The sequence below is a fragment of the Mustelus asterias genome, unplaced genomic scaffold, assembly GCF_964213995.1.
Source record: "Mustelus asterias unplaced genomic scaffold, sMusAst1.hap1.1 HAP1_SCAFFOLD_838, whole genome shotgun sequence".
In the NCBI taxonomy this organism is placed as follows: Eukaryota; Metazoa; Chordata; class Chondrichthyes; order Carcharhiniformes; family Triakidae; genus Mustelus; species Mustelus asterias.
The window spans coordinates 86,661-106,913 of NW_027590784.1; the positions used below are offsets into that span (position 1 = coordinate 86,661).

Sequence of the window (20,253 nt, forward strand, 5' to 3'; positions counted from 1 at the left end):
CATCCAGTGGTAGGTAGCAGTCTGAAAATAAAACCCTATCTGGTTTGGTTGCTGGCAACCAAGGGGTCCCTCAATGCTTAATTAAAGGAGGGAGGACTGGGAAGGAGGGCACCACTGAGCCACCTCCCTCCTCCATTCCGCATCCCACCTTCATTTACCTCTGGCTTGGATCCTTTGCTGATCCTGGGCTGTGGTGGATGCATTGCCAGCAGCTGCCTCTGCTTCTTTTGGTGCTGTAAGAAGTCTCACAACACCAGGTTAAAGTCCAACAGGTTTATTTGGTAGCTTTTGGAGCGCTGCTCCTTCATCAGGTGAGTGCTCACCTGATGCACTCACCTGAAGGAGGAGCGACACTCTGAAAGCTTGTGCTACCAAATAAATCTGTTGGACTTTAACCTACACCGGCATCTCCACATCTTTTGGTGCTGCCAGTAATGGGCAGTTGCTGGCCTCTGATTTGCTGGCGGCTCTTGGAAGGGGCAGGATTTCCTCCCTGGTGTCCTTGGTCCTGGGGAAGACCTTTGACCACTATGGGCCTGATTGCGGCACTTAATCTGGTGGGCCTTCCATGGAGTGCCATAAAAACCCAACAGGTTCACTAATATTCTGTCACTTTGACTTGGCTTACATAAGTCTCCATTTCCACACCTGACTCATAAAGGTGGAAATTGGCTTGCATTGAACCCATCCTATGAGCATAAAATGTATGCAAGTCATTCACCATGTTCCTCAGCACTTATCTTCTGTTCTTTCGAGTATCTGGTGCCAGGCTCCTGCTGCACAAAATTCTGCTCTTCCTCCTGCCCGACCTCTCCTTTCCTGCAGGGTTGGGGCAGGAGACATTGCTGAAAACTGGGTCTGGTATTTGCAATGACCTCAGTTGTGGCTTAGTGGTATTGACCATTGGACTGGTAATCCCCAAATCTAGGGCCAATGCTCTGGGGTTCCAGGTTCAAATCCCACCACGGTAGATGGCAATTGTCCTGTGGCAGGCATGGGTGGGTTGAACATTTTTCAATGACTTCAGTCTCACCATCAAGGGTGCCTCCCACTCACCCTGGCCCGCACAAGCTGCACTCACAGCTCAAGTTAAAATCAGGCTCAATGTCTTTGCGCTCCATGATATTGCCTGTTAAAGTTCTCAGGTACAAGACCACCACACCAATTCCACTTTTTAAAGACTTTTAAATGATATCATGGTTACTTTCCATGGCACAACCTCATATTTAAATTGACAATAAAGCACCAAAAAAACCTCCTCCAGGCAAGCACTATGAGTAATTAATTAGGCATAAACCTTGAAGTTGGCAATCAAATTGGGCAGTTGGTGATATTCAAAGTTGTTAAATAAATTATCTTTGCAAAGCGTCTGTCTGCTGCACCATGTGTGTCAGACATTTCTTCTTTTTGACAGTTCTGTTAAAACCACAAGCTCATTTCTGTCGCTTTCCAGATGTCATTTGCTGCTCCTATTCGTGAATTATTTGCACTGAATCAACTTTCACTGTATCACTCGTTTCGGACTCATGCATATCATCTAAGAAAGAAAAATAGAGAAATTCTGTAAATCTCTGAATGGTCATTCATAATTTTAATGAGAACATGTTCTAAATTACATGTGGAGTTCAAAGATCAAACATCAACCAATTAATCGAGAGTAGTTTGTTGTATACACTTCAACCATTCTTAGCGATTAACAATTACATGTGAAACTTTTGCTGTTTTAGTGACTCCAGCTGGTTTACTCCAGGTCAGAGTCAATGGTGTGCGAGAGTAACCTCTTGTATAGTTGCCACACATCCTGTCCAGAAATCCCATCCCTCTGCATGAAAATTGTTCCAGATCAGGGCAGTTTCCAGGCTCCTGTGTCTGGTAAGTTAGAGAGTTCTTTGTATTTCCTAGTGCTAGGTTTGATGGTGACAGGTTTTAGAACTAGCCAAGAATCTGAATTCCTCAAATGTAGAAACAAAGTGCTGGAAAAAAAACTCAGCAAATCTTGCACCAGCTATGAAGTGAGAAACAAAGTTAACGTTTTGCGTCAGATGTGACTCTTCTGCAGAACAGCACTTGTGTGAATTCTCAGCCTTGTGCAGCAGTTCTGAAAACAGTCACACACCAGACTGATTGATCAATTCAGAGCAAAACAAACTACAGGGGCGACCTTCCGGCCCTCTTCACCATGGGCGCAAATCCCGTTATGGCCTCCAACTCTCGAGAGAGGGCCAGAATGGGATTTACGCCAGGGAGGTCTCAGAATGAGAACTTGCCCAGCTCCCACTGGCGATGTGGGGCATGAACTTGATCACCATGAACTTAAATAGATTTAAATATGCCTAAACGGTGTAACCTTCCAGGTTCGCCGTATGTTCCCCCTGCCAGCGTGACATCGTAAGAAGTTTAACAACACCAGGTTAAAGTCCAACAGGTTTATTTGGTAGCAAAAGCCGCACAAGCTTTCGGAGCTGCAAGCCCCTTCTTCAGGTGAGTGGGAATTCTGTTCACAAACAGAGCATATAAAGACACAAACTCAATTTACATGAATAATGGTTGGAATGCGAATACTTACAACTAATCAAGTCTCATCATGCCAGCGGGAATCGCTACTGGTTTCCAAAAATGGTAACCAGTCATGATGACCATGCCAGGGGTTCAGAGGTGAGTATAGACACCCGGATGGTGAGGGTATCCCCCCAGCACTCTAGCAGTGCCAACCTGGCAGTGCCAACCTAGTACCAGGCTGGCACTCCCAGGGCCAGGGGTGGGGCCTCTATGGAAACCCATTGGGGACTTTGCATTATGGGGGGGGGATGCATTGCGATGGTATGGGGCGGTGGGAGAAGATTCTGATGCTCCGATGACGGGGGATGGGAGAAAGGAAATAAACAAGAAAACAAAGGGATCTGTGGCCCTCATACACCGAGTGATGGTTCATAATGGGACTGGGAGATACTCAAGAGAGTCAGGTGCAGGGACCTGTTGAGGAATGTACAAAAGACAGAAAACAAAACTTAGAAAAGGGGGTGGTAATTAATAGGTTTACACATGAAAGAAAAATCTCCTAAATTGAGTAAACCCTTTACCTCTTCAGTGCCTGTTTTGATACAGCAAAGGTGCCATTTACAGTAACATCAGTCAACAATGGACCAGAAATTGTTGAGATAATAATGATACAATAACAGTGTTAGGAATTATTCATCCCTAAAACAAATAGTAATTTATGACATAAAACAGATATGCCACAAGTTCCAATTCTCCACAAACTGTTGATGATTTGCGCTGCATGAGCCTCACACCAGATCTGAGAAGAATCTCTTGTCACTGTGAAGTTCCCCAATAAAGTTAACTGCGATTAGGAAATTGCTGGATTGACAATGTTTATGCGATTTGTTGCTGCCAAGATCATTTGGAGTTGGTAATAAACACTATACAAGACCCAGTCAATGGTGCAGCGCGTTACATGACATCAAGCCTCAGCGGCCCAGAAAGGGAAGAGAGAGGCTGTGGACTCCCTCCCCAGTGAGTAATGAATTGTCCTTAATGCTTTTTAATACATTTCTGTCTTGGTGGCTTCTATCCCTTTGCCAGTCACCTTCCTGACATAAGCTATTTTGACAAACGGAAGGTGAAGGAGGTGGAATAGTGTTCCCACTTAGTATTTTTTCCTTCTCTTTGAACCCTAATGATAAAGAAGATGAAGGTAGCAGGCCCATTGGCTGAGTTACCATTGCCTGAGGCTAAGGAGATTTGACTAATCCCCAGTCCCCGGAGAGAATGTCCTTTGAGAATTCAGAGAAGTTCTGCTTGTGAAGGCTGCATTTCAGCAAGGAAGCAACTGGCCGCTTTTCCTCTGTGACATCTAAAAATGGACCTGTAGCCTCAGTCTGCCTCCAACAGGGCCTTCCTGATTAGAGGCAATGGACTGACGATAGCCTTAAATTTTCACACAGGCACTTCCTTTCAGGCAAGTGTACCAGTCACATCTGAAACATTATCCAAGGTATTGTGAGGGCCTGCATTCAACTTGTCACAAATGCCATCATCCACAGGATTTTAGGAATGACAAGTCCCTAGCAGAGAAAAGAGAGAGGTTTATTGGATCTGGAGCTTCCCCAGAACACAAAGGGGTCATGTGTACCATCGTTGAAACTGCCGCACTCGTGAATAGGAAAAGCTATCAGTCATTGAAGGTCATGATAGTCTAACATGTCTTCTACATGTTATTGCAAAGCATGGGGAAGAGCTCAGCTGTCTTCTTTCGTCATCATTCCAATATCCAGGATTTAGTCACCAGAGAAAGAAGGAGGTGGATGATTTCAGAGGACAAATCATGACAGATTACATCCTTCCGTGTTACAGAAGGTAAAGATACAACCACGTCTACCTTTGCACATGCCAACTGATGGAAAGGATAATAGAATTACATACGTAAAATCATAGAATCCCTACAGTGCAGAGCATATTTTGTGCAACAGTTCAAACAGCAATATTTAACAAGTGAATGCAGATTAGGATGAAATCTGCATTGTCCTATTCCTCGCCCCTCCACATCCACAAACCGCTGCTAAGAGCACAGCTTCTGCATCCAGCACATCATTTGGGATCAGGAAGTTAGGTTCCTGAAGTTGTTCTGGGCACTGGGTGGGCAATGATTCCTGAAGCTCCTGGCTGCATCATAGAGGAATTACCCTCAGCAACCATCTCCTGCAAGGCCTGTGCATTTGCCACTCAGCCTGGGAGTGCCAGGAAGTGCCCCTCTGAACTGCAACCTTCCCATGAGTCAGCAGCATGTCCATCATTTCCTCGGGGTGTCCCTGGAGCATTTGGTGCTGTGAGGAGTGGGAGGCAGGTCCCAGCAACAGTTCTGTTGTATTTGTGGCAAACAAGTTAAAGGGTGGTAAAGGATTCCGACCCACTGAGTGATTCAGGAACATCAGTGGAGGTCGTGGACATTGTCACTCATTCTCTTTCTCATTCTTGGATCCCTGTTGTGCTCCACCCAGCCATGCTTATGCTGGGCCTGGCATCTATCCCATTTTCCAGGGTATCCGTGTGCCTTCCCTCATTTCTCAGGGGTAATACCTTACCCGGTAGATTAGACAATGAGTCCCTTCACAACATGCCCTCTGTGGCTGTGAGGAAGAAGGTGTGTGTGTCACACAGAGCCAGAGGGGTCGGAAATTAGAGAGGAGGGTGGGTTCGCCAAGGGGGTGATGTGGGAAAGTTACTTATGATCAAGCACTTTCTCACCCACATTAGCACAGTGCCCGGGCCACTTCATTACCCTTTCCCCTCCCCACTGCGGGGAGGGTGGGTGGGGGTCACTGGCTCAGTAATTCTGACCTTCTCAGGTAGCTGTGGATCTGTGGGGAGGAAGAACAAAATGGGACAATGTTAAAATATGTTCATTTCCCATCACATAATAGTTACCTTCACATTCAATGCACAAGATGGGAAATGATAAAGTCTCCCAACTGTTGAGCAAGGAACCTCCCACTCAAATTTCCTTTTTCTGCCCTGTGGCCACAAAAAGGATTTTGAACATACAGTTTATTGAGACATATCCTTCACAAATCCTCAATGTCCCTCCTCTCTGCCTCAACCTCGGATATGTTTTTGAGAAGACAAGTTAAAAGGATGAGACCAAAACAGCTCCAACCTCTGCACAGGCCACATTCTCCCCCTCTGTTACCCCTTGCAACTACAAGACCCAGTGTGAGGGAAAAGATCCTTCACAAAGGAAGAGATTACCTCACCCATCGATGCTCATTCTTGCACATTGTGCATGTGCAGAAAAGAGAGCGACCATCATTTGGCGAGGTGCTTTTTCACGTACTCAAATTTTCTCTATCCAGTGCAGAAATAAAGTTGCAAAATCCATCACTTTGGAAAGGCTGCCTTCCACAGCAACTGACAAATAACTTGCTTGCATTTGAATTGAAAAAATACTTAATAAACCAACGACAATTCAATGTATAGAGAGTGAATTAATCCCTTTTTCCAAACTCTGAAATAATTCAAAATGATAATCCTTTATGGTGACAGTGATTATATTTAATTCAGTTTAAGTGAATAACTGGGATTTGACACAGACCAATGCTTGAACAGTAATATTAAAGACCAGCAATGTTACCATTATCCGCTGTGCAGAATCTTGGTCTCCACATAATCACTCCTGGGTTGTGCAGGTCAAACTGGCGCAAGTGGCACTGTGGTTAGCATTGCTGCCTCACAACGCTAGGGACCCGGGTTTGATTCTGGCCTTGGGTCACTGTCTATGTGGAGTTTGCACGTTCTCCCGTGTCTGCGTGGGTTTCCTCCAGTTTCCTCCCACAGTTCAAAGATATGCAGGTTAGGTGGCTTGGCCATGCTAAATTGCCCTTTTGTTCCAAGGTGTATAGGTTAGGGGGATTAGCAGGGTAAATGCAAGGGGCTATGAGGATAGGGCGGGGTGTGGGCCTGGGGGAGATGCTCTGTCGGCGAGTTGGTGCAGACTTGATGGGCCAAATGGCCTCCTTCTGCACTGTCGGGATTCTATGATTCTACGTGGTCCCTCTGCCAGCCCAACCCTCCTGTAAGGCACCTACATTTGGAGGTGTGTCCTGAACCTCCTCTGGCTGAATACTCCTCCCTCCTTCAAACAGGCCCTCCCCTCTCCGGGAAACCTCTCTTATAGAACAAAGAACAATACAGCACAGGAACAGGCCCGCGCCGCTCCCTGGTCCAAACTAGACCATTCTTTTGTATCCCTCCATTCCCACTCCGTTCATATGGCTATCTAGATAAGTCTTAAACGTTCCCAGTGTGTCCGCTTCCACCACCTTGCCTGGCAGCGCATTCCAGGCCCCCACCACCCTCTGTAAAATATGTCCTTCTGATATCCGTGTTAAACCTCCCCCCCTTCACCTTGAACCTATGACCCCTCGTGAACGTCACCACCGACCTAGGGAAAAGCTTCCCACCGTTCACCCTATCTATGCCTTTCATAATTTTATACACCTCTATTAAGTCTCCCCTCATCCTCCGTCTTTCCAGGGAGAACAACCCCAGTTTACCCAATCTCTCCTCATAACTAAGCCCCTCCATACCAGGCAACATCCTGGTAAACCTCCTCTGTACTCTCTCCAAAGCCTCCACGTCTTTCTGGTAGTGAGGCGACCAGAACTGGACGCAGTATTCCAAATGCGGCCGAACCAACGTTCTATACATCTGCAACATCAGACCCCAACTTTTATACTCTATGCCCCGTCCTATAAAGGCATTATATTATACTCTCTCACTATAGCAAAATCTATTGTGATTCAATCATTGCCTAGCTATCATTTGAACGGACCAATTACAAAAGCTGTCTCATCTGTCTCTGAAGATCTTTGGTCTCCCCGCGATTCGATACCTATGAATTTGCAGACATCCTGGGGATAGCATCTGGCCAAATGATGGCTTGATTTTTTTGTCTATCTCTAACTCTCTGTGTCTCTGAGCCATGTTTTACTTCACTGTTCTTACAAAGCCAGTTAACAGGCTTGCTGGATTTCTGTGACCCCTGTCCTTTGTCCATTTGGCCCTATTTACACTTCTCAGGTCAATAAAATATTTGGTCATTGTAGGCCCAAACCATGATTTCCCATCTTGTCACTTGTCAACCGTCCTTACCCAGTGTGTGTAATCACGACAGGAATAAAAACAGGATAAGTGCAATAAGGAAACTTAAAAAAAAATAAATGCAGCCTTTGTATGTAATCTTGTGTTCGCTAGTTAGCAAGAAAACCTAAAGCAAGGAGTCACCCAGGATTCTTACACTTCACCAACTCTTAAATAAAAGCATGAACTGAGAATTTGAGAGTGCTTACCATGCCTGTCCTGGTCAGATCATACTAATTTTTCTGACAGTTAACTAGGGGCGGCACGGTAGCACAGTGGTTAGCACTGCTGCTTCACAGCTCCAGGGACCTGGGTTCAATTCCCGGCTTGGGTCACTGTCTGTGTGGAGTTTGCACATTCTCCTCGTTTCTGCGTGGGTTTCCTCCGGATGCTCCGGTTTCCTCCCACAGTCCAAAGATGTGCGGGTTAGGTTGATTGGCCATGCTAAAATTGTCCCTTAGTGTCCTGAGATGTGTAGGTTAGAGGGATTAGCAGGTAAATGTGTAGGGAAATGGGGGTAGGGCCTGGGTGGGATTGTGGTCAGTGCAGACCCGATGGGCCAAATGGCCTCCTTCTGCACTGTAGGGTTTCTATTTCTATGATGTGGTGCTATGTGATTCCTCAGCTTGTCGTATGAGGAACGGTTGAGGACTCTGGGTCTGTACTCGTTGGAGTTTAGAAGGATGAGGGGGGATCTTATTGAAACTCACAGGATACTGCGAGGGTTGGATAGAGTGGACATGGAGAGAATGCTTCCACTAGTAGGAAAAACTAGAACCAGAGGGCACAACCTCAGGCTAAAGGGACGATCCTTTAAAACAGAGATGAGGAGGAATTTCTTCAGCCAGAGAGTGGTGAATCTGTGGAACTCTGCTGCAGAAGGCTGTGGAGGCCAGATCATTGAGTGTCTTTAAGACAGAGCTAGCTAGGTTCTTGATTAATAAGGGGATCAGGGGTTATGAGGAAAGGACAGGAGAATGGGGATGAGAAAAATATCAGCCATGATAGAATGGCAGAGCAGACTCGATGGGCCGAATGGCCTAATTCTGCTCCTATGTCTTATGGTGTGGTCTTATGTTGAGTTTGTTCACCCTCCTCCATAATGACCATGCTAATCTTGCAAGGTGCCCTCGACCATAGAAGAACCCAAGGAGCTGTTCATCCCTCCCCTCCCCTCCCTGAAGGATGGTTGGCAGATCTTTAGCTTCCAAGGTCCTCAACCCCAAAGATCTGCAATCTTTTATTGTTCACCTTGACACATTTTCTGTGAAAAAGCATATGTTCGAAAATATTGAATGCACTGCGAAAAGGGTTTTGAAAGTATTTTAAATGTTATCAATTCTTGACTCATTTCATAGTTACAGGTCATTCACCCCTCTATGGCATGAACCTTAATTGAGTTAGGCATCTATTTTCAGCTTCTGATAGTGCCGTTGCGGCTCTGTCAGTGCGATGAGTCATTACATGAGATCCCTGACATGACATTGACATCATTGCAACATTATTAATCACAGAATTAATCATAGGCCTGTTCGAATATTCATAGAATCACAGAAACCCTACAATGCAGCAGGAAGTCATTCAGCCCATTCAGTCTACACCGACAACAAGCCCACCGAGGCCCTATCCCTGTAACCCCACATATTTACCCTGCTAATCCCTCTAACCTACATCCCGGGATACTGAGGGGCGATTTAGCATGGTCAATGCACCTAACCTGCACACCTTTGGACTGGGGGAGGAAACCGCAGCACCAGGAGGAAACCCGCATAGACATAGGGAGAATGTGCAAACTCCACACAGACAGCGATGCTAGCCGGGAATCGAACACAAGTCCCCGGAGCTGTGAGGCAGCAGTGCTAACCACTGTGCCACCGTGACGCCCCATTATCACTTTGAAGTTCCATCAATTAGCATATTGAAGATCAATGCAAAGTCAGGTAAAAATACAATTAAAGCCACTTGCCACAAAATTCGCCACTGCAGCAATTTCTGGCCCAGTATGTTATTGGAAAAGAATTAAAGTACTATGTATGTTTTGCGAACTGGTTCGTTTTCATTCAATTTTAAACTTTAACCATCGAAGGGAAGCGCTAGTCAGGAATTTATGGTGGGGGCAGTGTCTGATGTTTTTACCCATTTGAATTAAGGGACAGAAGTCAAGCTGTCCTGATCTCCTGTTTTCCAGCCAGCAACCAACCTCAATCAACTGCTTGTTAATTGGCTTGTGAAACCATGGGGATACCAGCCCCATTCTTACCAGCAGAGGTTGAGACTGATTCCGTTTTCACATCCTTTTCCACTGCCGAACTTGATTTTGTGACAGTAAGCATCTGACCATCATTTGTTGGCTGAGTTCCTTTTTTATTTTCCAGGGACTGTAGAAAGAAATAAGTTATCCACAGTTACCAGATAAAAGGTAGTTAAGTTAATAAGGGGCGAATGGATTAGATGGCTCTGTGTCAGTTGAAATGAAAAAAAAAATGGTTGGCTGACCCTTGCGGAGCTGTGGCCTATGTGGGTTTGGGGTTTTTGGATACTGACATGTCCAGCCATTGGAATTTCGTGTGGCTATTCTCAATATTTCCCTGTGGTACCTCACCGCCATTTGGGGAGGGCAAATAAAGCAGGGAGTGCTCAATAAACGGAAACATTTGGCAGGGGTTGAGAAAGTGAGAGACCTTGGCGTGTTTGTCCTTAGGTCCTGGAAGGTGGTAAGTCAGGTGGACGAGTTGATCAAGAAAGCATATGGAATGCTCTTCTTTACTGAGCACAGTACTGAGTACAAAAGCAGGGATGTAATGATGGAGCTGTATCAAACTCTGGTTAGGCCACAGCTGGAGTTCTGGTCACCGCATTACAGGAAGGACATAAAGGATGGAATTTTCCGCGCTGGCCCCAAGACCAGAAAATCCAACCCAAGGTCAACGGACCTTTGCATGGTCCGTGTCCCGCCTGCTACAATTCCTGTGGTGAGCGGGACGGGAAAATTCAGCCCGAAGAATCTCAGGAGAGGTCGGAGGAGATTTAGAAGAAGGTCGCCAGGGCTCGAAACTTGCAGCTATGAGGAGAGATTGGATAGGTTAGGGTTGTTTTCCTTAGAACAGAGGAGGGAGACTAGCGGGTGACCCAATTGAGCTGTACAAAATTATGAGGGGCCTAAACAGGGTAGACAGAAAAGACTTGTTTCCCTTCGCTGAGGGGTCAATTACCAGGGGGCATAGTTTTAAGGTGATTGGTAGAAGGATTAAAGGGGGACATGAGGAAAAACCCTTTTCACCCAGAGGGTGGTGAACATCTGGAACTCACTGCCTAAGTTTGTGATTGAGACTGAAAAGCTAAGTTCATTTAAACGGTGCCTGGGTCTGCAGCCCAAGTGCTGGAGTCGGCAAGGCTGTGGATCAGGTATGGATCAATGGGATTAAAATGTGTAGTTTCTTCTTTTTTTTGGTGGGCGCAGTCATGATGGGCTGAATAGTCTCTTTCTGCATGGTAAGCTTCTATGGTTCTCTGCATCACCACACAGACAGGGAAAGTACCAGGAACCTTCTTCTGTCTCCCTGACCTGACAGCCACTGCCTTGTGAGCTGTACTTTCTGTCAGGACTCCTTTACCTGCACTGGCCTGGTGAATCCTGGAAAGTCCTATGGATTTTCCCTCTAACTTCCAGCAGTTAGCTTGAAGATGACCTACCCTGTAGCAATGGAAACACCCAGGCTTTTGGGCTTCACTCCTGTTCTCAGCACTTTCCCCTTTGGCCTGGGGGGGGCCCTGGTGTTTTCCCTTTTCACCTTGGCTATTCATTCTCTTATCATCCTCCCAGCTTTGTTTCTTACAAGGTTTCTGGGGGGTGACTAGGGAAGTTTCCCTTGGATGAGGACTTATGGACATACTCATAATCATCAACCAGGTTAGCTGCCTTCCTGGCTCTTGAAACTTTCTTCTCTGTGTGGGATTTTTATAGAAATGGGAAGCATGTTTTTTAACTCCTTAAGGAAGATCACCTCTCTGAGGCCTGCATAGGCGGACTCTACCTCAGGCACTTGTACCCATCTGTGGAAAGCAAGTTTACCCTGTCAAACATGATACAAGTTCGGATTTTTTGGTGGTACACTGTTGCCCCCATGATAGCATTTTTGGTTATCCCATAGTTTGACAAACTCAATTTCTTTTGCAACTCATTTTAAATCTGAGGCCTCTTATTCTTGATCTTGTACGAGCGGGAACATTTTCTCCGTAGCTTCCCTGTCCAGCTCCCTCATGATTTTGAACATATCTATCAAATCTCCTCTTAGCCTCTTCTCTCCAAGAAGAACAGTCCTAACCTTCCCAATCTATCCTCATAACTGAGGTTTCTCATCCCTGGAACCATTCTTGTAAACCTCTTTAGCACTCTCTTCAATGTGTTCACATCCCCCTGTAGTGTGGCACCTTTAACTCCAGCTGAGGTCTAACTGGTGTCTTGTATAAGTTCAGCATAATCTCCTTGCACTTGTACTCGATGACCCCTATTAAAAAAGCCCAGCATACTATATGCTTTATTAACTGCTCTCCACCTGCCCTGCCACCTTCAGTGATCTATGCACATATACACCCAGGTTCCTCTGCTCTTGCACCCCTTACGAATTTTACTCTTTTTAAAAATTGCGTCTCCATGTTCTTCCTACCAACATGCATTACCTCACACATCTCCACATTGAACTTCATCTGCCACCTATCCGCCCACTCCACCAACTCGTTTGTGTCCCTTTGAGGTTCTACACTGTCCTCCTCACAGTTTACAATATTTCCAAGTTGTCCCCTGCACACCAAGATCTAGCTCATTAATATATATCAGGAAAGCAAGGGTCCCAATACCGACCCCTGGGCAACAACACTGCAAATTTTTCCCCAGCCCAATTAATATCCATTAACCATTACTCTCTGCTTCTTTTAACTCAGCCAATTTTGTATCCGTGCTGCCACCGTCCCTTTTATTCCGTGAGCTATAACTTTTCTCACAAGTCCGTTACATGGCACTGTATTGAAAGTTCATGGCCGCGATCCAGTTCTGTTAGCCTCTTTTGCATTCTCTCCAATGCATTCACATCCTTCCTATCGTGTGGTACCCAGAACTGTACACAATACTCCAGGTGAGGTTTTACTAGTGTGTTGTATAAGTTCAGTATAACCTCCTTGCTCTTGTACTCAATGCCCCTATTAATAAAGCCCAGAATACAGTATACTTTATTGACTGCTCTCTCCATCTGCCCTGCCACCTTCAATGATCTATGCAGATGTACTCCCAGGTCCCTCTGCTCCTGCATCTCCTTAATAGCACAAATACCGTAATGGCTGCAAAATCTTGTGAGTGGCCACCGAGTTCTCAGTTTGAGATCTGCACCCCCCCAACCCCCACCAGTGACGTGATTCAATACATTATCATATTTTAACATATTATCAAAAAGGCTTGATGCCATAGCATCCGACTACAGTGCATCTACTCTCCATGGCAGCGTGATGTCACGTTGGTGTACAAGCGAAAACCAGTCATGTGACCATGCCAGTGGCGTGTTGTGCCTGTAGGCCCCGGGTGGTGAAGGACAAGGCTGGGTGGTGCCCCTTGGCAGTGCCCAGGCCATTGTCCTCGATGGTTCTTTGCAGATATGCTGTCACCATCTCAATGGATCGGAATGTGAAAGGTATAGCGGTGCAGATTGGGGTTGCCATCTATAGTTGTGAACTCATGTTACCTTTCAGTCTTTTTCCTTTTAAATTCTCTGTTCAATGTAGGTTTCCAGCCGATGGATTAAAAATCATCATAAAGCACATTTTCATGACAGCGATATCATATTTATTTAACTAAACAAAACGTACCTTTTCTCGTTTTTCTATGTCATCCTGGGCATTATCTGGCAAAATGAACAAAAAATGTACATAAATGAGTTAAGGTAATCTGGGCCAATCAGGTTTAAATACTTAACTCTGTAACATGAGTCTACTCTGTTTACACAGAGAAGGGTAAAACTTGGCCCACCCTGTTACTCAGCTGTTTGGATCAATTCAGTGACCTGCCGGGATGGAGTCTAGAGTAAGCAGCACACATATTTGGTGTTGTCATCTCTTTTCCCTGATTGTGGCAAGGGGATGGACATCTGCCACACTGCTGGCTGCCTCTGTGATTGTCAGGGTGCGGAACAGCGTGTGCTACGGTGCAGCCAGCCTTCCGTCCTTAAAGGCAGTCTGTCCCTCTTAAAGTGAAGCTGCAAGGAATTATGGAAGGATGCTGGTGAATCCTGTTGTTGCAACTGGAAACAAAGGAACGAGAACATCACGCAAAAAGAGGGCTCCAGGGCCATGGATGTAGTGCTTAAGATTTAATGGTCGGCCTGAATAGGGAGAGGCAGAGCATGATTTATGGGTGGGGGGAGGGGTCAGTGTTAGAGGCTCTCAAGAACCATCCGTAGAAGGGACTGGGGCAGGTGGCCAGGGAGGTCTATTCATGGAATCTGGACCTGAGGACCTCCACAAATCGAGAAGTCTCGCACTGGTGGTTATGGTCAGTAAATGCATTTTATGTGCCACCCCCTGCCAACCTCTCCACCAGTCTCTTCACCCTGCTCAATACACCAAACCCCCAACACTCAGCCAGCCGTACTTTCTGGCATTCAGGACACACTCCAGATGCTGCACTTCACCCTCACACAGCTGCCAACGCTGCCAGCCTTATACCCACCTCTCACTTCATCCACATACCTCCAGCTATTCAGCTGTGGTAGGCACTTCAGCCAAATGTAGTGCAACACAGTCACTGATATTCTGCTCTCTCGCTTGTAGGACAAGCAGACAAGAGAAGAAAGTCCAGCAGAGCCAGAGGGGGGTCAAAGACACCAGCCTATCCTAAACCGTATGGTGTAGATGGCTCTCCGCATTGCAGGGCTGGCTATTGCAGAGCCCATGACACTCACTGTTGCTGAGAACATGCAGGATGTTCGAGCCTTTTGCCCCTTCTCAACTCCCAACTCACCCTCACGCTGCTCTCTGAGACGATGGTGTCACCATGAAACTCTTGCTTTCCCTCACCCAACATTCCCTGCCTGACATTCCCTGTAAGAACTGGTGCCTGTCCAGCACAAGGAGGAGGAGAGAGAGAGAGTGACAGACAGAGATGGGGAGAGAGATGGAGAGAGAGAGAGAGCAACAACTCTGCACTGTTCAAGCGGCTCTGTCACTTAATCTGTCACTCACAACCACCAGCACGGGTACTGGCACTGCATGTGTCTCTGAGGCTGGGATAGAGTTGAAATCCGCATGTGATCAACTGTCCAGAGGACAAGATGACGGATAAGTACTGCTGCAAGTTATTCAATAAGGATCTCAATGGGGCAGCAGACAGAGTGTTGATGGATGTGCTCACCAACATGGGGGCATAGCCTGGCCTTCCAGAACAACCGCCCGTTACTGAAGCATGGAGGAGTCAGGCACCAACCTGACAGTGGGTAGATTCCAGAGTCCTCACTGCAGCCTCTAAGGCATCACCCTGTCTTCCTGCAGACACAGAGATATTGCCAGTATTGTCCTCTTATCTGTTGCAGCCTTTGTGTGGACAGGTCACCTGTCAAGATGCAGCAACATTCACTCTAAATCCAGGAACTCACGATACCTCAAGAAAATTTCCAGCGCACTTAGAGGCTTTGCAATAGCAAACCACCTTTTCTGGGGGCCTATGTCTTTAAGCAACTCTACGGCTGGATTCCTCTTGCAGCCCAATGCTTGATCTTTGGTGACTGACAAAGGAATCTGTTGAATGGGGCTGTGTGATCGAAATCTGGCAGTTGACCATCACATCAACTGTGTGACACCATGAGAGGATGAGTTCAGAAGCTGCTGGCACACACAGGGCAGACTCTTCTCTGGATGTTGTGTTCCGTGTGTCATGTCAGAAGCGGCTGGCATTGGAACGTGTATCCCCAGGAAGGTGATCAGTTTCCGGAGTGCCGTCGCCAGCAGCACTGCGGATCCCAACAGATCCTAATTCTGCACCCATGCGAATGGAGTCAGCAAAGAAACGATTGTAGATCAAAAGGCAAGAATTTTAGTCGTCGTCTCCTCTACATGGGGAGAGCAAACACAGGCTGGGTGACCACTTTGCAGAACACCGCTTCTGTCCCCAAGCAAACGCTGAGCTTCAAGTGCTCTGTCTCCTTTAATTTTCCATCTTGTTATCACCCTGTTCTTGGCCTGCTGCGTTGTTCCTGTAGTAATTCAGTCAAACATTTTCTATCTTCACATTCTCTATTTCATCACGGTGGCACAGTGGTTAGCACCACTACCTCACAGCCTTAGGGACTCAGGTTCGATTCCTGGCTTGGTTGACTGTCTGTGTGGAGTTTGCACATTCTCCCTGTGTCTGTGTGGGTTTCCTTCGGGTGCTCCGGTTTCCTCCCACAGTCCAAAGATATGCAGGTTAGGTGGATTCTGCGAAACACCAGTTTCTTGTCACCAACACCCTTTATTGTGCCCCAAAGGAAAAAGCTGCTCCCACAGCTTGCAGTCAGGTAGTCTTCACCTCGACAACTGCATCCCCGGTCCGGGTAAAGTTACAGGATTAAAAACCCTGCTGGCCGCTTCCCATTGGGTGAGTCTCCTTTCGCTCAGTAAGGCAACTCGTAATCCATGGAGCCCATGGGGAGATCTATTGATGATCCCTGTGGCTTTTGTGGTCGTCATAACAGTTTCAATGAAGCTTAATGTAAGCTTAAGGAACAACACTTCAACTGGGATCTTCATTGCCTCCGGACTCAACATTGAGTTCAGCAATTTCAGAGCGTAAACTCTGTCGGCCTGTTTTGTTTTCCTTTCTTTCCTGGTTTCGGTTTTGATTCCAGACAGCAGCATACCTGCTCTCACCACATCTTTCGTCTCTTTTTTCCCGATCACCATTTAGCTCTGAAGGACTACCTTTTTCTGTCATTAATCTCTCCTGACTTTCACCCTATCACAGACCTTCCTTTGCCCTTGTCCCATCCACCCCTCACTCAAACAAACTTTTCCCTGTTCGGGTTTAAAGATCACAACCTGAAACATTAACTCTGGGCCTGATTTTACCATTTTGATTCTAAGTGCAGGGCGGACTTGAAACTGGGAGTGTTTCAGATCTGACTTTTAGACCCGTTCTCAGGCGCCCACTTACGCACTCTACCTGAAAAAATATCAGCCATTCCGAATCACGCTGCGGAAGCCTGTGGGCGGGGCTTAACGCACCCAAAACACCGCAGCTCCGATCAGCGCTTCCAACTGTGCGTGCACAAAGCAAAAAGATAGATTGCGGCTCCCCTACCACATCGCTCCCGGGCCAGATAATGCCTCCCCCTGGCTCCCACAGACAGTGCCCCACCCCCCCAACATTACTGACCCCCTTATTCCCCACCCCCTCCACCACCCAGACCTATCACAGGCCCCTCCCCACGCCCCCCACCCCAACTGATCTCAGGCAGAATGGCAGCGGACCCCCCTTCCCCCCACTGATCTCAGGCAGGATGGCAGTGAACCCCCCCTTTCACCCCCACTGATCTCAGGCAGGATGGCAGTGAACCCCCCCTTTCACCCCCACTGATCACAGGCAGAGTGGTAGTGGATCCCACCCCCCCCCCCCCCACCCTCACCCCCCCGCCAACCACCGATCTCAAGCAAAGAGCCATTGGACACTCGGCACTTACCTCCTCACTAACTGGAGCGCCCAAATCTGACTTTTGTACAGCATGTCTGTTTCGCGCTGATTCCGGATGGGCGAACGTGGTGGTAAAGGGGGAAGTGCCGGTAAGGTTGGATGTGCAGCCCATTAAGTCAATTTAAGTGCATGCAAATGCATTTAAATGGCCGTTGCGCCCGTTTTGGGCGCGGTCCTGATTGCGGTCATTTTCGGGCCTTGGTAAAGGGGGGACTGGCGCAGAGGCGGGCGCGGATCGCACTACTCGCCTTATGCCCGACTTCACCAAGTTTTCACGCCCGAAAACGGGCTCAACTTGATGGTAAAATCGATCCTCTGTCTCCCTCTCTGCACAGATGCCGCCTAATCTGCTGAGACTTTTACAACATTTTCTGTTTGGATTCCAGATATCCATCATCCACAGTATTCTGCTTTTCGATTAGTTTTAGAATAGTGTGATCTGTCCAAGGGCAGGTCTCTGCTCATTTCTCACAGTTTGGCATTTCAGCAGTTGTTTGTAGGAACCTCCCAATCAGTAATGGGCAGAATGAGTAAGAACTGAATTCATGAGATGATTTTCCCTTCTCTCCCACACGTGTGTTTGAAGGAATCCCGTGGCCTCTCCCTGAAGGATCCTCTGCCTGGAAGCAGCCACTGTCCCTCAAGGTTCTAGCTCCTCCACCATCATCACCACAAATTCACAGGTTCCGCTGTTGGCCGTGGCTCCTAACCCTGAGCATGGGGCCCTTGTCCAGACCTGAGTTACTCACAGAAAGGCAGTCAGTTTTAGTTGATGACAAATAATTAAAGACAAGAACAAAGAACAAAGAAAAGTACAGCACAGAAAGAGGCCCTTTGGCCCTCCAAGCCTATGTTGATCACTAAAAAAACCTTCTGCCCTTACTCGGTCTGTATCCCTCTATTCCCTCCCTATTCATGCACCCATCCAGATGCCTCCTAAATATTGCTAATGTGCCTGCTTCCACCACCTCCTCCGGCAGCACATTCCAACCACCCACCACTCTCTGCGTGAAAAACTTTCCTCGCACGTCTCCCTTAAACTTTCCCCCTCTCATCTTGAACCTGTGCCCCCCTTGTAATTGACACGTCCACCCTGGGAAATAGCCTCTGACTATCCACCCTGTCTATGCCTCTCAAATAATGACACACCAAAAACATTCAGTGAACAGCTGAATAAGACAGACCATGAAGGTCCCAAAGTGGGAAAGGAAAAATCATTCCCTATGCTGCCAACGTCTCTTTGCAGGAGGTCCAATGGCATGGACAGTGGATGAGAAGAAAGATGGTTATGATGTTCTCTTTACCACCTGCTACTACTAATTCTGCCTCATGTACGAATGAAGCCTTAAATACAGTTGAGTAGGGACAGTAACCTCACCAAAATAATAAAGGAAAGATGATAATTTTTTTTTTAATTGAGGTGATCTTAACCCTGTATCCATGATGGCAAAAAGGTAATTTTATGGGCAGGTTAATTAACAAGAACATTGACATCAACTGGTGATGACCTGGTATAAAGTTTCTGACAGGGCTGGACAGACTGAATGCAGGGATATTGTTTCCTCTGGCTGGGGGATCTGGAACAAGGGGTCAGAGTCTGAGGGTAGGCGTGGACCATTTAGGACTGAGATGAGAAGAAACTTCTTCCTCTTGAGGGAGGTGTCCCAGTGGAATTCTCTACTACAGAAAGCTGTGGAGGCCATGTTTATGGAGGAACTAGATAGATTTCTAGACTCTAAAAGCATCAAGGGTTATGGGGAGAGAGCGTGAGTATGGCATTGAGATAGAGCATCAGCCATGATCATATTGTATGGCGAAGCAGGCTCACAGGGCCAAATGGCCTACTCCTATTTTCTATGTTTCTGTTTCTATGGTGTCAGAAAGGGTAGGGCTGAAAGATTTTTCTAATTGCATTATCTGGGAAAATGTGTTAATCTTCATCTTTCTTGAGGCTTATATTGTAATTGATCAGGAATTGCATAGTATAACAATATACATAGTCTATCAGCCTCATTTTACACACAAGTCTCGTGATTCCTCAGGTAACCAAGGACTAAGCACAGGTAATTCCAGATTGGGAATCAGAGCAGCCGAATCAAGTGACATTTTGAAGAGAGAACTCAATTGATTTACGCACCTGTGGTGTCAGACCTGTCAATCCTTCCACATCTCAGCCATTGCTTATTGCAGAATATAACTGCCGCTACGCAGATTATTGACAACACTACAAGTGGTAAAACAATAGCTTCTGGGTATATGCACTTTGTATTTTTTGATTTTGTTGCATCAATAGTCGCAACCATACCTAATGCATGACAACTGGGAAAAAAGTGCAGAATAATTAATTAAGACAAATATATTCATTGTTAATTTTGTAACTCTTATACGAATTCAATGATTGTCTATTGAAATCTTACCATAAACATATTGGAGTAGGAGTCTCCCATCTATTGACTCTGTCTACACTTCCCGCTGCCTCAGCAAAGCAGCCAGCATAATTAAGGACCCCACGCACCCCGGACATTCTCTCTTCCACCTTCTTCCATTGGGAAAAAGATACAAAAGTCTGAGATCACGTACCAACCAACTCAAGAACAGCTCCTTTTCTGCTGCCATCAGACTTTTGAATGGACTTACCTCGCATTAAGTTGATCTTTCTCTACACCCTAGCTATGACTGTAACACTACATTCTGCACTCCCTCATTTCCTTCTCTATGAATGGTGTGTTTTGTCTGTATAGCGCACAAGAAACAATACTTTTCACTGTATACTAATACATGTGACAATAATAAATCAAATCAAATCAAAGTTTTCAAACTTGGGTTTATGGACCAATGGGGGGGGGGAGGCAACAGAGGCCTTCCTGCGACACATGGCCAATCTAACAGCTGGTGGCATGGGCTAT

General features: G+C 46.5%; 1 protein-coding gene across 1 annotated transcript in view; it reads right to left on the bottom strand.

Annotated features, from left to right (window-relative positions):
* Nucleotides 1-1,165: 1,165 nt before the first annotated feature.
* The window catches only part of LOC144487506 (tumor necrosis factor receptor superfamily member 5-like), a 60,012-nt gene continuing 40,924 nt past the window's right edge, over nt 1,166-20,253 (bottom strand). The window contains exons 7-10 of the mRNA XM_078205591.1: nt 19,485-19,666; nt 13,495-13,529; nt 9,899-10,016; nt 1,166-1,537 (exon numbers count right to left, since the gene is read on the bottom strand). Coding sequence (XP_078061717.1) covers nt 1,470-1,537; nt 9,899-10,016; nt 13,495-13,529; nt 19,485-19,666 — 403 coding nt within the window. The 3' untranslated portion in view covers nt 1,166-1,469. The remainder of the gene's footprint in view (nt 1,538-9,898; nt 10,017-13,494; nt 13,530-19,484; nt 19,667-20,253) is intronic.